Here is a 17,500-nt window from a genome sequence, read left to right on the forward strand (position 1 = left end):
TCAGTGTGGGTCAGTGTGGGTCAGTGTGGGGGGTGTGGGGGGGTCAGTGTGGGGGGGTCAGTGTGGGGGTCAGTGTGGGGGGGGTCAGTGTGGGGGGGTCAGTGTGGGGGGGGGTGGGGGTCAGTGTGGGGGGGGTCAGTGTGGGGGGTCAGTGTGGGGGGGTCAGTGTGGGGTGGGGGGTCAGTGTGGGGGGGTCAGTGTGGGGTGGGTCAGTGTGGGGGTCAGTGTGGTCACTGTGGGGGGTCAGTGTGGTCAGTGTGGGTCAGTGTGGGGGGTCAGTGTGGGGGCAGTGTGGGTCAGTTGGTCACTGTGGGTATCCTGCAGGGGTCAGTGATGGAGGGGTCAGTGTGGAGGGGTCAGTGTCAGGGGGGTCCCTGTGGGGGGGGGTCAGTGTGGTCACGAACAGTGGGTCAGTGTGGGGGGAAACACGGCACCAGTATCGCATGTGGGTCACTCAGGGTCAGTGTGGGGGTCAGTGTGCCCAGACCAGGGGCAGTGCCGGTCACTTTGCCTCACCTGACCATCCTGCAGCCACTGATGGGATGGGATTGGTCCGTCCTCAGTCTCTTCCCTTGTCGACTTTCTGATGAACGAACAGAAAGGGTCAGCAGGGAAACACGGCAACCAATCGCATCCCTTCATCAGCGCCAGGCCGCTCCTACTGACCACACACTGACCCACACACAGACCCACACACTGACCCACACACTGACCCACACACTGACCTCTCTCACTGACCGCTCTCTTCACCCGGGATCGCTATTACTGACCACTGCTGTCAGGCAAGGCAGCTTCGACTGACCGCTCTCTGCTCCAGACCGGACAGTAACGGGCAGCAGACACACACTCTGCAACAACCTCCATTCAGAGCGTTCCAACCTGGTGTCCCTGCTGGCCAGTAGCAGGGTCCATACTCTGACCACACTGACCACGGTGACCCCACTGACCCCCCACACTGACCAGTGACCACAAGATGGAGTTGTGTCAGCATTGAGTGTGTGGTCAGGGTGAGGGTCTTCTCTCCATGGGGGGAGAGTAGTGGCAACACCTCGCTTGGACACAGGCGGGTCGTGGGGTGAGGGGTGACTGACTGGTCTGAACCTCTCAGGGGGGGGTGAGGGGGTCCAATGCAGATCCTAGACTGGGCACAGACCGGCTACTGAGTCCCACCCCCCCCCCCCCACACCCCTGGTGTTTCCCTCCCTCCCGCCAGCTCGGACATCGCCGCCGGTCAGAGAGACCCCCGCTGGTCACTCACCTCTAGCAGCTGCACCGTCCCCTCATGCTCTCTCTTCACCTCCAACTGGGCCTGTGGAACACAGGGTGGTCAAACTGGTGGACAGACAGGGAGGGGTGGAGGCAGTGAGGGGTCAGTGTGGGGGTCAGTGAGGGGTCAGTGGGGGGTGAGGGGTCAGTGTGGGGTGAGGGGTCAGTGTGGGGGGGGGTCAGTGTGGGGTGAGGGTCAGTATGGGGTCAGTGTGGGGTCAGAGCAGGGGGGTCAGTGTGGGGTGAGGGTCGGTGTGGGGTGAGGGGTCGGTGTGGGGTGAGGGGTCGGTGTGGGGTGAGGGGTCAGCATGGGGTGAGGGGTGTGTGGGGTGAGGGGTCAGTGTGGGGGGGTCAGTGTGGGGTCAGGGGGATGAGGGGTGGGGGGTGAGGGGTCAGCATGTGGGTGAGGGGGTCAGTGTGGGGTGAGGGGTCGTGTGTGGGGGGTCAGTGTGGGGTGAGGGGTCAGTGTGGGGTGAGGGGTCAGATGTGGGTGAGGGGTCAGGGGGTGAGGGGTCGGTGTGGGGTGAGGGGTCGGTGTGGGGTGAGGGTCGGTGTGGGGTGAGGGGTCACCTGGTGCAGGGCGCTGACCTCCTGCTGTTTGCCGTGGAGGGTGTAGACGGCCGCTGCATATTCCTGCTCCACACGTCTGCGCCGCCCGGCCACCTCTCGCATGCGCTGCAACACACGTGGGCACCGGTCAGTGTGGGCACTTGGTCAGTGTGGGCACCGGTCAATGTGGGCACCGGTCAGTGTGGGGCACAGGTCAGTGTGGGCACCGGTCAGTGTGGGCACTGGGCAGTGTGGGCACTGGTCAGTGTTGGGTGTGGGCACCAGTCAGTGTGGGCACTGGTCAGTGTGGGCACTGGTCAGTGTGGGCACTGGTCAGTGTGGGCACAGGTCAGTGTCAGGTGTGGGCACAGGTCAGTGTGGGCACTGGTCAGTGTGGGCACCGGTCAGTGTGGGGTGTGGGCACCAGTCAGTGTGGGCACTGGTCAGTGTGGGCACTGGTCAGTGTGGGCACCGGTCAGTGTGGGGTGTGGGCACTGGTCAGTGTGGGCACTGGTCAGTGTGGGCACCGGTCAGTGTCAGGGAGTGGACACCGAGTCAGTGTGGGCACTGGTCAGTGTGGGCACTGGTCAGCACAGGTCAGTGTGGGCACTGGTCACTGGTCAGTGTGGGCACTGGTCAGTGTGGGCACTGGTCACTGTGGGCACCGGTCAGAGCCACAAACCCACACATCTAGGGAACGTGAGAGAAACCGGAGCACCCGGAGGAAGCCCACGCGGTCACGGGGAGAACCTGCAAACTCCACACAGACAGCGGCCGTGGTCAGGATGGAACCCGGGTCCCTGGCGCTGTGAGGCAGCAGCTCTACCCGCTGCACCACTGTACCGCCTGGTTACATCAGGGCCCATGTCTGGGGTCAGGGGTGATGCCCTGGGGCAGTGGGCTGACCCTGACCCTAACCCCCCCCCCTCCCCTGGCCCCATTGCCCAGACCCCCTGGTGGTTGCGGCCGGTTGGTCAGACCCTGCGGGGGGGGGGGGGGGGGGGGGTACGGGGGAACCCCAACACTCACCTGCAACACCTGCTCCAGGTTGTCCAGCCTTGCCCCCGTGCTGCTCTCCCCTCCCCCGCCTCACCTGCAGACAGACACACGCTCCATTATCGCACCCCCCTGCAGCGGCACAGGCCCTTCGGCCCATCCAGTCCCTGCCGTCCCACAGTACAATCCCATACTTGATAATATTCCTGATTAACCATTCTCCCCACATTCCCTGCACCCCCCCCCCTTCCCTCCGTCCCTCCCCCCCCCCCACTGCCCAGAGCTCCCCCCCCCTGCCATCCCTCACCTCCCCCCCCCCCCCCCGCCCAGCCCAGACCCCCCCACCGAATGGCCTCAGGGTCTTTGACTTGACGGGGGGGGGGGGGGGGTCAGGGGGGTGGGCAGTTGATTAATGCCCCTTCACTGCCATTCCTAGCCCCCCCCTCATCATCACCCCCCCCTCCCCACTCCCCCTCCCCTCCCCCATCCACACGCACACATCCCCAGTCCCCCCCGCTCATCACCCCCCCCCCCCCCTCCCCCCCCCCCCGCACTCCCCACCCCTCACCCCCACCCCCACTCACCCGCTACCCGCTACCGGCTCATGATGGAGGGAGCTCAGCGTTGTGGAGACTTCCTGGAGAACTTGTTTCACCTCATTCTGCAGCGGGGGGCGAGAGTGAATAGGCCATGAGGGCAAAGTCGTCACCGATGGACGGGGGGGGGGGGGGGGGGGGGGGGAGGGAGGGAGGGAGAGAGGAGAGAGGGAGGGAGGGAGGGAGGGAGGGGAGGGAGGGGGAGGGAGGGAGAGGTGGAAAGGAGGAGGGAGGAGGGGAAGAGGGGAGAGAGAGAGGAAGGGGTGGAAAGAGGGGGAGAAGGAAGGAGAGAGAAGGAGAGGGAGAAATGGGAGAGAGGGAGGGAGGGAGAGGGAGGGAGGGAGGGAGGGAGGGAGGGGAGGGAGGGAGGGAGGGAGGGAGGAGGGAGGGAGGGAGGGAGGGAGGGAGGAGTGGGCTAGGTAATCCCACGCACATCAACCCTCTGTGTGAAAAGGTCACCACTAGGATTCCTATTGAATCTTTTCCCCTTCACCTTAAATCGTTGTCCTCTGGTCCTCGATGACCCTACTCTGGGCAAGAGACTCTGACTGAAAGTGTCATCACAGGATGGAAGGGCAAGTTGTGGAACAGAGGGGTCTTGGTCTGTCTCAGAGATCCTCCAATAACCTGCCCGCTGCTGAGGCTGGGATGAAGGTTTAAACCTGGTCCAGCATGGAGACTGTGGGCAGAAGGGCCTGTTCCTGTGCTGTTCTATGCTCCAGCAGGTTGTGTGATTACAAACCACAGGTGAACATACAAACAGGTGCAGTGCTGCAACCTAACACAGCCTCCACAGCACAAGAGCGTGCAGTCTATATTTAGACAGATGTGAATGTGTGTCATTTGCTGTCACACCTACAGTTTACGCTGGGAGACTGACTACACATTGGCCTTTCAACCGGGCGCTGAAGACTCTGCCTGTGGGAGGGGACTGCTGTCTGTGGAGCCAGCATTTGGTGACTCTCTGTGTAGGAGGCAAGGAGATAGACACAACAATCTGGAGCTAAAGACAACACACAAAATGCTGGAGTAACTCAGCGGGACGGGACAGGCAGCATCTGTGGAGGGAAGGAATGGGTCGAGACCCTTCTTCTGACTGAGTCAGGGGAGAGGGAAACGAGAAATACAAACGGTGATATAGAGAGATATAGACAATAGGTGCAGGAGGAGGCCATTCGGCCCTTCGAGCCAGCACTGTCATTCAATGTGATCATGGCTGATCATCCACAATCAGTACCCCGTTCCTGCCTTCTCCCCATATCCCCTGACTCCGCTATCTTTAAGAGCCTCTCAAATGAAGTGTCTGACCTGCTGAGTTACTCCAGCATTCTGTGTCTATCTTTGGTTTAAACCAGCATCTGCAGTTCCTTCCTGCACATCCAATCTGGAGCTGAATATCTTGCAGGTTATTCCAGCCCATCGCTGCTTCTAGAGGACCCACCCACACACGCCTTGTTGCCCAAATCCCACCCCCTCTCCCCACCCCCCTCGTCCCCCCCACTGCCCTTGCACTGTAACCCCCCCCCCCCCACAAGCCTTGTACAAACCCCCCCCACACGACACACGACACACGACGCTCCATGGAGAGGGAGCTGAGTTGCCTGACCCCCCGCCTCGTGACCAGGAGCAGGGTAGCACCACCACCCATGGCTTCCCCTCCACGTCACCGTCAACAAATCGACCAAGAAACGCCTCGACTTTCTTCAAAGTTTCAGCAAGTTCCCCAACTACAGATAAGGTCACAAGTGATAGGAGCAGAATTAGGCCATTCGGCCCATCGAGTCTACTCCGCCATTCAATCATGGCTGATCTATCTCTCCCTCCCAACCCCATTCTCCTGCCGTCTCCCCATAATCCCCGACACCCGCACTAATCAAGGAATATAAAGCATTTTATCGGGAAGAATCCAAGCCCGGTTTGGGAACAGGGAATCACAGAGTTGTGGACGCAGCCCAGACCATCACACACACAAACCAACCTCCCTCCCTCCCATCGCCTCCATCTATCTACACCCCACGCTGCCTCGGCAAGGCCAGCAGCATCATCAAGGGCCAGTCTCACCCCCGGCCACTCCCTCTTCTCCCCTCTCCCATCGGGCAAGAGGTACAGAAGTGTGAAAACACACGCACACACGTCCAGATTCAGGGACAGTTTCTTCCCGGCTGTTATCGGGCAACTGAACCGTCCTCTCACCAACTAGAGAGCGGTCCTGACCTCCCATCCACCTCGTTGGAGGCACTCGGACTATCTTTAATCAGGATGTTGTTCCCTTTACCCTGTATCTGCACATTACTCATTGTAATCACACCCAGTATTTGCTTTGACAGGAGAGTGAGCAGGTAAACAAAAGCTTCCACTGGACCTCGGTACATGTGACAATAATGAATTAAACAGCGTCACAGGGTGTGGCCAATGGAACAAACACAACACTGGGATCACTGCCGGTCTCAGGCCTCAGGTGTCCACATGGCACAGTGTCCATGCACTGGTCACAGCTCTGTCATTGGCCGTGCCCAGGCTGCGTGAGGTGTAGGTGGAGGCGATGGAAGGGAGGTTGGTTTGTGTGTGTGTGTGTGTGTGTGTGTGTGTGTGTGTGTGTGTGTGCATGTGTGTGTGTGTGTGTGTGTGTGTGTGTGTGTGTGTGCATGTGTGTGTGAGTGTGTGTGCGTGTGAGTGTGTGTGTGTGTGTGAGTGTGTGTGTGAGTATGTGTGCATGAGCGGTTGTGTGCGCGCATTTGTATATGTATGTGTCTGTGTATGTGTGCAAGTGTGTGGGTGGGAGGGAGGAGGAGAGAGAGAGGGAGGGGAAAGGGAGGGAGGGAGGGAGAGGGAGGGAGGGAGGGAGGAAGAGAGTGAGAGGGAGGGAGGGAGGGAGGGAGGGAGGGAGGGAGGGAGGGAGGGAGGGAGGGAGGGAGGGAGGGAGGGAGGGAGGGAGGGAGGGAGGGAGGGAGGGAGGGAGGGAGGGAGGGAGGGAGGGAGGGAGAGAGGGAGGGAGATAGAGGGAGGGGGAGGGAGGGAGAGAGAGAAAGAGAGAGAGGGAGAGAGATGGAGAGAGAGAGGGGGAGAGAGAGAGAGAGAGAGAGAGAGGGGGAGGGGGGGAGAGAGGGGGGGAGGAGGGGAGGGGGAGGGAGGGAGGGAGGGGAGGGAGGGAGGGGAGGGAGGGAGGGAGAGAATGAGGGAGGGGTGGGCTAGGTAATCCCACGCACATCAACCTTGTGGAGAGGAAACGAAGGCAGCAGCTTGAATCAATGCCGGTATTGATTGGTGCGTGTAGTTACGATTCATCTGAGATGAATAATTCATGCAGCCTCACTGTAAATCACCGCCTAATACATCTGATGGATTTGCCTTTGGTCTGTTTTGATATTTGAACAATGAAGCTGTATCTAATAAATATTCCCCAGACACTGTGGGACATTCTCACTCACAGCTCCCACTCAAACTGGAACCACAGAGACACGCGGAGCCACACAGCTGGGGGTGGGGGTGGGAATGATTGGGATGGGACGGGAGAAGGGACTGGGAGTGGGAGTGGGATTGGGATGGGGATGCCTATTACAGACCCATGCCATGCGTTACAGTCAGTGGCCATTACAAGCCAGACACCGCATTACGGGCCCACGCACAATATTACACACCTCACAGATGCTGCCGTTCCCGCTGAGTTACTCCAGCACTCTGTCTATCTTCAATTTAAACCAACATCTGCAGTTCCTTCCTACACAACTACACACCCACTGTATGTACACACACACACATGTACAGTTCCATGATGTACCCACACACGCGTGTACAGATCCATGATGTACACACACACACGTGTACAGATCCATGATGTACACACACACACGTGTACAGATCCATGATGTACACATACACACGTGTACAGATCCATGATGTACACACACACGCGTGTACAGATCCATGATGTTACCACCAGCACTTTGCGTTTATCCCTGGTATAAACCAGCACCTGTACAGTTGCATGTTGTACACACACCCCCCTGTGGCGGGTCCATGAGGAGTTACTGGTCGCACTTTGTGATTGCTGGGAGGTTAGGCTAAGGGAGCACCTGCAGTGTGTTGTGTGTGTGTGGGTCTGTGTGGGGGTCTGTGTGGGGTGTACTGGTCGATGTGGGTCTGTGTGAGGGTGTAATACAATAGACAGTAGGGTGCAGGGGTGGCCATTCGGCCCTTCGAGCCAGCATCGCATTCAATGTGATCATGGCTGATCATCCCCAATCAGTACCCCGTTCCTGCCTTCTCCCCATATCCCCTGACTCCACTCTCTTCAAGAGCCCTATCTAGCTCTCTCTTGAAAGCATCCAGAGAACTGGCCTCCACCGCCCTCTGAGGCTGAGAATTCCACAGACTCACCACTCTCTGTGAGAAAAAGTGTTTCCTCTTTGCTCCTATACTCAACTCCTCTTGTTATAAAGGCCAACATGCAGGTACAAAGGCTTTCTTCACTGCCTGCTGTACCTGCGTGCTTACTTTCATAGACTGATGTACAAGGACCCCCAGATCCCGTTGTACTTCCCCTTTTCCCAACTTGACGCCATTTAGATAGTAATCTGCCTTCCTGTTTTTGCTGCCAAAGTGATAATTTCACATTTATCAGCATTAAACTGCATCTGCCATGCATCTGCCCACTCACCCAATCTGTCCAAGTCACCCTGCATTCTCATAGCATCCTCCTCACAGTTCACACTGCCACCCAGCTTTGTGCCATCTGCAAATTTGCTAATGTTACTTTGAATCCCTTCATCTAATTCATTGATGTATATTGTAAATAGAAGAACATTCACCCAGTGTCACCCTCACCTCCAGCCCCCTCACCCACTGCTTTTACCCGGTTAAACCCTCGTTACACATATTACCAGCTCCCCTGTGTAAACAGCCGACCAGCGATCCCTGCACACTAACACCAACCTACACACACACTGGGGACAATTTTTACCAATTAACCTGCAAACCTGCACGACTTTGTAGTGTGGGAGGAAACCGGAGCACCCGGAGAAAACCCACGCAGGTCACGGGGAGAACGTGCAAACTCCGTACAGACAGCGCCCGTAGTCGGGATCGAACCCAGGTACCTGGCGCTGTGAGGCAGCAGCTCTACCGTGTTGCCCTTGTCTCGACCCAAATCGTCGCCCATCCCTTCCTCTCCAGAGACGCTGCCTGACCCGCTGAGTTACTCCAGCACTCTGTGAAACGTCACCTATCCATGTTCTCCACAGATGCTGCCTGACCCGCTGAGTTACTCCAGCACTCTGTGAAACGGCATCTCTACATGTTATCCACAGATGCTGCCTGACCCGCTGAGCTACTCCAGCACTCTGTGAAACGTTCTCCACAAGAGCTGCCCCGAAGTTACCCAGCACTCTGTGAAACGTCACCTATCGTTCTCCACAGATGCTGCGAAACCTCCAGCACTCTGTGAAACGTCACCTATCCATGGCTCCACAGATGCTGCCTGACCCGCTGAGTTATGGTGGGAGCAGCATCTATGGAGCTAAGGAAATAGGCAACGTTTCGGGCCGAAATCCTTCTGGAAATAGGCAACGTTTCAGGCTGAAATCCTTCTGGAAATAGGCAACGTTTCGGGCCGAAACCCGGAAGGGTTTCGGCCCGAAACGTTGCCTATTTCCTTAGCTCCACAGATGCTGCCTGACCTGCTGAGTTACTCCAGCACTTTGTGTCTATCTTCGGTGTAAACCAGCACCTGCGGTTCCCTCGTGCCCATGTCGGGTACATCAAACCCATCATTATGAAATGAGATCAAGTGACCAATTTTAGTAACAGTGCTGGCGAACCGCTCGTTCAACAACATCAAGAGCTTTGTTCATCCTGATGCTTACCAGCTGTTCCTTGCCTCCACCGACTCGAGATAATCACACACTGATTAAAAATAGATCAATAATTCCATGATATTTTCTGCAGAGCTGAGCAGCGGCACCGGCAAATATCTGCTCATTCCTGAATTCACCACACACGGCCCAGTGGTTGCAAATGCAGCAAGCAAGCAGGCCCTTCGGCCCATATGGCCAGGGCAGGGGATAGCAGGGGGCAGGGGTTAGTGTGGGGGAGGGGTTAGTGTGGGGGAGGGGCAGGGGGTTAGTGTGGGGGAGGGGAGGGAATAAGGGGGGATTCTTCACAGTAAGAAGAAAAATGACACGCACACACAGAAACAGATTCACATTCACACACCACACACTCACACACACACAGAAACATTACACACGCACACACAAACACCACACACACACACACACACACACACACACCACACACACACACACACACACCACACACACACCACACACGCACACACACACACACACACACCACACACATACACACGCCACACACACACCACACACACACACTACACACACACACTGATCCAGTATCACACACGCACACACACACCACACACACACACACCACACACACACACACCAGCCGCACGCACACACTCACACTCGCACGCACGCACACTCACTCACACACTCGCACACACACACTCACACACACACACACACGCACACACGCGCACACACACACACACACACGGCACACACACACACATACGCCACACACATGCCACACAGACACACACACACACACACCACTCACACACACACACACCCTCTGTTCCACATGTAACATTACAAGGCCGCTGTACTGCCTTTTCCATGACAACATCACTATCTTGCATCACTAACACATCATCAACAACTTACTGAATTAAACGCTAAAACCAGCACTGAAATTATCAAAGAAAAACATCTTCATCACCAGAGAGAGACAGAGACAGAGACAGAGACAGAGAGAGACAGAGAGAGAGACAGAGACAGAGAGAGAGAGAGAGAGAGAGACAGAGAGAGAGAGAGAGAGAGAGAGAGAGAGAGAGAGAGAGAGACAGAGAGAGACAGAGACAGAGAGAGGCAGACAGAGAGAAAGACAGAGAGAGACAGAGAGAGAGAGACAGAGAGAGAGAGACAGAGACAGAGAGAGACAGAGAGAGAGAGAGAGAGAGAGAGAGACAGACAGAGACAGAGAGAGAAACAGACAGAGAGAGAGGCATAGAGCGAGAGACAGCATATAACACCAAGCTTTTCACTGTACCTCAGTACACGTGACAGTAATAAATATAACCCCCCCAGCCTGTTTGATTGAAAGATACAGAATGGAACACAGGCCCTTCGGCCCACACCAACCAGCGAGCACCCACTTTCACATCCACATTCTACATTTCTAGAATATTCTACCCCTCCTATATTGGTATTTCCGATAACCCCCAGCTGGTGACCATGCCTTGCCCCACCCCCACCACCACCCTCTCTCAGTCCCCCACCCCCACCCCCACCACCACACTTAGTCTGAAGGATCCTAACCCGATACATCACCTATCCATGTTCTCCACAGATGCTGCCTGACCCGCTGAGTTACTCCAGCACTCTGTCTTTTTTGTAAACCCAGCATCACCAGTTCCCTGTTTCTCCTTTATCCACCTTGGGCGGAGGGTGAGGCAGTGGGTAGAGCTGCTGGTTTACAGCGCCAGAGACCGAGTCTCCACCCTGAGCTCAGCAGTGTCGGTGAGTGAATGAGTGGATGAGAAAGTGGGAGAGCATGGAACAAGTGTGAATGGGTGATCGATGGGCAGCATGTACTCGGTGGGCCGAACGGGCCTGTTTCTGATCTATATCTTTCTTTCAATCAATCAACGTCTACATAAGCACAATAAGTGGCCATGATCGGAGCAGCCCCTCCCCCACGCCAGCCCCCCCCCCAACACCCCCCCCCCCACACACCAGCCCCCACCACACTGGCCCCTCCCCCCACTGCCCCCCCACACCAGCTCCCCCCACACCAGTACCACCACCAGCAATACTCCACCCGCAATACTGCACACGCAATATCCACACGCAATACTGCACACGCAATATCCACACGCAATACTGCACATGCAATACTGCACACGCAATACTGCACATGCAATACTGTACACGCAATACTGCACACACAATATCCACATGCAATACTGTACACGCAATACTGCACACACAATATCCACACGCAATATCCACACGCAATACTGCACACGCAATATCCACACGCAATACTGCACACGCAAGACTGCACACGCAATATCCACACCCAATACTGCACACGCAATACTGCACACGCAATATCCACACGCAATACTGCACACGTAATACTGCACACGCAATACTGCACACGCAATATCCACACGCAATACTGCACACGTAATACTGCACACGCAATACTGCACACGCAATATCCACACGCAATACTGCACACGTAATACTGCACACGTAATACTGCACACGCAATCTGCACACGCAATATCCACACACAATACTGCACACGCAATATCCACACACAATCCAACCCAGTCCAGTAAAACCTCCTGATCTCCCACTCATAGTCATCTGTCAAACTAAACCTGAAACAGGTGATGCTGTGATTACTTTGTTTTCTGGAAAGAGCCTTCGGGCATTAATACCCAATAGACATTTACCTAGAGCTGCGTGGCTCCTTCAGCTCACCTGTGTGAATGTTGCTGCACCTGCAGCCAGGTGAGGCAGTGCTAGACTCCACCTCTTCTCCAATGATTAAAACACAAAGCGCTGGAGGAACTCAGTGAGTCCGGCAGCATCTGTGGAAAGAATGGACAGGCAACGTTTCGGAAGAAGGGTCCTGACCTGAAACTTCACCCTTCACCTATCCATGTTCTCCGTAGATGCTGCCTGACCCGCTGAGTTACTCCAGCACTCTGTGAAACGTCACCTATCCATGTTCCCCACAGATGCTGGCTGACCAGCTGAGTTACTCCAGCACTCTGTGAAACGTCACCTATCCATGTTCTCCACAGATGCTGCCTGACCCACTGAGTTACTCCAGCACTCTGTGTAACGTCACCTATCCAATGTTCTCCACAGATGCTGCCTGACCTCCACACATGAGTTGGACATCCAGCACTCTGTGAAAACGTCACCTATCCATGTTCTCCACAGATGCTGCCTGACCCGCTGAGTTACTCCAGCACTCTGTGAAACGTCACCTATCCAGGTTCTCCACAGATGCTGCCTGCCCCGCTGAGTTACTCCAGCATTCTGTGAAACGTCACCTATCCATGTTCTCCACAGATGCTGCCTGACCCGCTGAGTTACTCCAGCACTCTGTGAAACGTCATCTATCCATGTTCACCACAGATGCTGCCTGACCCGCTGAGTTACTCCAGCACTCTGTGAAACGTCACCTATCCATGTTCTCCACAGATGCTGCCTGACCCGCTGAGTTACTCCAGCACTCTGTGTCCATGTTAACACTGGGACTCAGTTTGACGATCTTGGCCTCACTCACTCTGACAGACGGGGACTGGTCCAAGACTTAATGAGCACATTAACGGCTTAAACATTGCCAGTCTGTGGCATTCACTGGCCAGACTGTGATGGCATGCAGGACAGACGACCAGACTGGGGTCTGGCTGCAGACAGACAAACTCAGACAGCAGTTAGACGTCTGTTAGGGGAGAACGTGGGGGGTGTCAGACCGTCTGTGGCGGCAGAAGGGAGGGAGAGAGGGAGAGAGAGAAAGAAAGAGGGAGAGAGAGGGATAGAGGGAGAGGGACATAGAACTGCAGATGCTGGAATCTTCAGCAAAACACAGAGTGCTGGAGTAACTCAGTGGGTCGGGCAGCATCTGTGGGTCGGGACCCTTCCTCACACTGATGGAGGGAGGGGTGGAAGAAGTGGAGGGGGGAGGGCGAGTGATGGGTGGATACAGGTGAGGGGGTGAGTGGCGGATGTTGATTTTCATCACCTGGCCTTTGTCCCCCCCCCCATCAGCCAATCACCCCCTCACCTGTATCCACCCATCACTCGCCCCCCCTCCCCCAGTGTGAGGAGGGGTCCCGACCCACAGACACTGCCCGACCCACTGAGTTACTCGCTGTTGTTCATTGTGAGGGTGACGGGGTCCGGAGTCGGGGGGTTGTTACTGGGCGTGGGTGAGGGTGAGGGTGAGGCCACAGCGCCGGGCACTGACCAGCACTGACCACCCGGCCCGGCCCGGCCCAGACCAGACCAGCTCCACCATCACTGTGCGGTCACTCACCAGCCCCCGCCCCGGACTGGGACACGGTGATAGCGCGGGGGGGGGGGGGGGACGGGGCCGGTGCTGATGATGGGGTGGGGGGGGGTCGCGGCCAATCTGCCCCCCCCCCCACCCCGTTATATCCCCACCCCCCCCCGCGCTGCAGAGACGGGGCCGGGATATCGCGCCTTCCCCGGGGTCCGGTTACCGGGGGCGCGAGGTCCGGTCCGGTGTCCGGAGGCCGGAGAGGGGGATGGGGGGGGGGTGGAGGGGGGGGGAGGGGAGGGGGGGGGGCGGTATATAACGGGGGGGGGGGGGATATTTACCGGTCCGGGCCCGCGGCGGCTTCTGTCACCTCCCGGCCTCCTCGATCCAAACCGCAGCCGCGGACGCGCTCGGTGATTCCCGGCATCGGCGGGCGCGCTCCCGCTCCGGCCGCGGACAGATGTGCGGCAGATGTGCGCGCCCCGACTCTCCCCGTCCCCGCCTGGACTCTCACCCCGCACCCACCCCTGCACCCACCTGCACCACACCCCCCCTGCACCCAACCTGCACCCACCCCCACCCCGCACCCACCCCGCACCCACCCCGCACCCACCCCCGCACCCCCACCCCGCACCCTCCCCCCCACCATCCCTGCACCCACCCCTGCACCCACCCCCGCACCCAATATACATAAATGATTTGGATGAGGGGATTCAAAGTAACATTAGCAAATTTGCAGATGACACAAAGCTGGGTGGCAGTGTGAACTGTGAGGAGGATGCTATGAGAATGCAGGGTGACTTGGACAGGTTGGGGGAGTGGGCAGATGCATGGCAGATGAAGTTTAATGTGGATAAATGTGGGGTTATCCACTTTGGTAGCAAAAACAGGAAGTCACATTACTATCTAAATGGCATCAAGTTGGGAAAAAGGGAAGTACAACGAGATCTGGGGGTCCTTGTTCATCAGTCTATGAAAGTAAGCATGCAGGTACAGCAGGTAGTGAAGAAGCGAATGGCATGTTGGCCTTCATAACAAGAGGAATCAAATATAGGAGCACAGAGGTCCTTCTGCAGTTGTACATAGCCCTAGTGAGACCACACCTGGAGTATTGTGTACAGTTTTGGTCCCCCAATTTGAGGAAGGACATTCTTGCTATTGAGGGAGTGCAGCGTAGGTTTACAAGGTTAATTCCCGGGATGGCGGGACTGTCATATGCTGAGAGAATGGAGCAGCTGGGCTTGTACACTCTGGAGTTTAGAAGGATGAGAGGGAATATTATTGAAATGTATAAGATTGTTAAGGGCTTGGACACGCTAGAGGCAGGAACATGTTCCCGTGTTGGGGGAGTCCAGAGCCAGGGGCCTTACACAGTTTAAGAATAAGGAGTAAGCCATTTAGAACGGAGATGAGGAAACACTTTTTCACACAGAGAGTTGTGAGTCTGTGGAATTCTCTGCCTCAGAGGGCGGGGGAGGCGGTTCTCTGGATGCTTTCAAGAGAGAGCTAGATAGGGATCTTAAAGATAGCGGAGTCAGGGATATGGGGAGAAGGCAGGAACGGGTACTAATTGGGGATGATCAGCCATGATCATATTGAATGGTGGTGCTGGCTCGAAGGGCCGAATGGCCTCCTCCTGGACCTATTGTGTATGTTTCCATGGTACATAAAAATGCTGGAGAAACTCAGCGGGTGCAGCAGCATCTATGAAGTGAAGGAGATAGAAACATAGCCTGAAGAAACGTTGCCTATGTTGGCCGGTGTGGGCAAGTTGGGCTGAAGGGCCTGTTTCCACGCTGGAGTCTCGGCTCATCGCTGACCCTGTTCGTCAGCTGCGTACATCTGATTGTTTCTGATCATTTTAATTCCATCATCAGCCCCGTCATTCTGCCAATTACTAGTGAACTAAATAATTCAGAGGCCGGGATTCTAACGTCTCACCTTTCTGAACGTCACTCCTTTAGCCCAGCGAACAGCGTGGCCTCAAAATTACCCCCCCCCACCCCCCCCCCCCCCCCCGCAGAGCAGCCCAATTACACCCCTTGATAGTCAATACCACACCCCCTCCCCACCCAACATCCCCCAGCCACTGGGGGGCGGGGGGGGGGGGGGGCTGGGCGGGGGGGTGGGGGGGGGGGGGGGTGAGTGGGGGGGGGTGGGGGGGGGGATGGGGGAGGGGGATGGGGGGGGGGGGGAGGGGGTGGGGAGTGGGTGGGTGTGTGGGGGTGAGTGTGTGGGTGGGTGTGTGGGTGGGTGTGTGTGTGGGTGAGTGTGAGTGAGTGGGTGGGTGTGTGAGTGGGTGGGTGTGTGTGTGTGTGTGTGTGTGTGTGTGTGTGTATGGGTGGGTGTGTGTGTGTGTATGTGTGTGGGTGTGTGTGTGTGTGTGTGTGTGTGAGTGGGTGAGTGTGTGGGTGGGTGAGTGTGTGGGTGTGTGTGTGTGGGTGTGTGTGTGGTGTGTGTGTGTGTGTGTGTGTGTGGGTAGGTGTGGGGGTGTGTGTGTGTGTGGGTGGGTGGGTGTGAGTTGCTGCATCTGCTGCAGGCACCGGTCAGTCTGTGGCGCCCTCTGCTGCCCGCCCTGTGCCACTGCCGCTACGCACTCCTGCCTTTGTGTAGCGCCTGTCACGGCCAGAGTCGGGCTTTGGGGATGCGGCAGGTGGTGCAGCGGGCCACAGGAGGTGTCCGGGTGAAAGCAAAGGCCTGAGGGGTGGGAAACATGTTGAACCCAGCAAAGGCAGAGAGTTGGGAATGAAGCAGCAAATAATATTAGACACAGAGTGCTGGAGTAATTCAGCGGGTGCAGCAGCATCTGTGGAGAACATGGATAGGTGACGTTTCACAGAGTGCTGGAGTAACTCAGCGGGTGCAGCAGCATCTATGGAGCTAAGGAAATAGGCAACGTTTCGGGCCGAAACCCATAAGGGTTTCGGCCCGAAACGTTGCCTATTTCCAGAAGGGTTTTCGGCCCGAAACGTTGCCTATTTCCTTCGCTCCATAGATGCTGCTGCACCATAACTCAGTGGGTCAGGCAGCATCTGTGGAGAACATGGATAGGTGACGTTTCACAGAGTGCTGGAGTAACTCAGCGGGTCAGGCAGAGAAGGAAGGGGTGACGTTTCAGGTCGAGACCCTTCTTCAGACTCTCTTCTCCTTCTCGGCACCAGGGAAAGTTGAGAGAACCCACAACAAATTCATTTGCTACAACTTTGATATTAGTTTATTCAGAAATTTAAACATAATTTACATTCTGAGATAGTAAGGCAACATAACATCTGGACTGGATCTCACATTTTGATTCCGGTTTACACAGGAATAGGGTATTTGTCTTTAAGAAAAGACTGCACAGCTCGTGAAAAACAACGTCTTTGTAAAAACCGTGCAACATGAACAAGGGGTTAGAAACAGTGAGGCGGTGTGGGAGACGGCTAGCATTTCAGTACACTGCTACAATAATGTGACTGAATATTGCAGTTGTTACACGCGTGGGATTTGTAACAACAAGAACCGTCGTATGTACAGAGGAGTGAAAAACAAACATTTATCTTACAATTTTCTTTAAAAAAAAATTGTGCACAGCCCAAGTCAATAAAAGTTAATACATAAAAACCTAAAACATGTAGTCAGCACTCTCAGGTATGAACTGGCATTCACAAGTCATGTGAAGATAGACACAAAATGCTGGAGTAACTCAGTGGGACAGGCAGCATCTCTGGAGAGAAGGAACGGGTGACGTTTTGGGTCGAGACCCTTCTTCAACTTGCAGAAACATCACCCATTCCTTCTCGCCAGAGATGCTGCCTGTCCCGCTGAGTTACTCCAGCGGTTCGGTGTCTATCTTGGCTTTAGACCCGCGTCTGCAGTTCCTTCCTGCACAAGTGGGTCAGAGGGCGAGGGTGAAACCACAAGATATCCGGCAAATGGCTCTTCCTTCATTCTGTGTAAACACAAGCTGGAGTGGGACAGGGCTCAGAGACAGGCAGGTTCAG

At 56.1% G+C, this 17,500-nt stretch overlaps 1 protein-coding gene across 1 annotated transcript in view; it reads right to left on the reverse strand.

Moving 5' to 3' along the window:
• Positions 1 to 2,896, reverse strand: part of rimbp2b (RIMS binding protein 2b) — a 40,721-nt gene extending 37,825 nt beyond the window's left edge. The window contains 3 exon segments of the mRNA XM_055655536.1: positions 1,259 to 1,309; positions 1,837 to 1,941; positions 2,845 to 2,896. Of these exon segments, the coding sequence (XP_055511511.1) occupies positions 1,259 to 1,309; positions 1,837 to 1,938 (153 nt within the window). The 5' untranslated portion in view covers positions 1,939 to 1,941; positions 2,845 to 2,896.
• Between the last annotated feature and the right edge of the window lie 14,604 nt (positions 2,897 to 17,500).

This window comes from Leucoraja erinacea, chromosome 25 (assembly GCF_028641065.1).
Source record: "Leucoraja erinacea ecotype New England chromosome 25, Leri_hhj_1, whole genome shotgun sequence".
NCBI lineage: Eukaryota > Metazoa > Chordata > Chondrichthyes > Rajiformes > Rajidae > Leucoraja > Leucoraja erinaceus.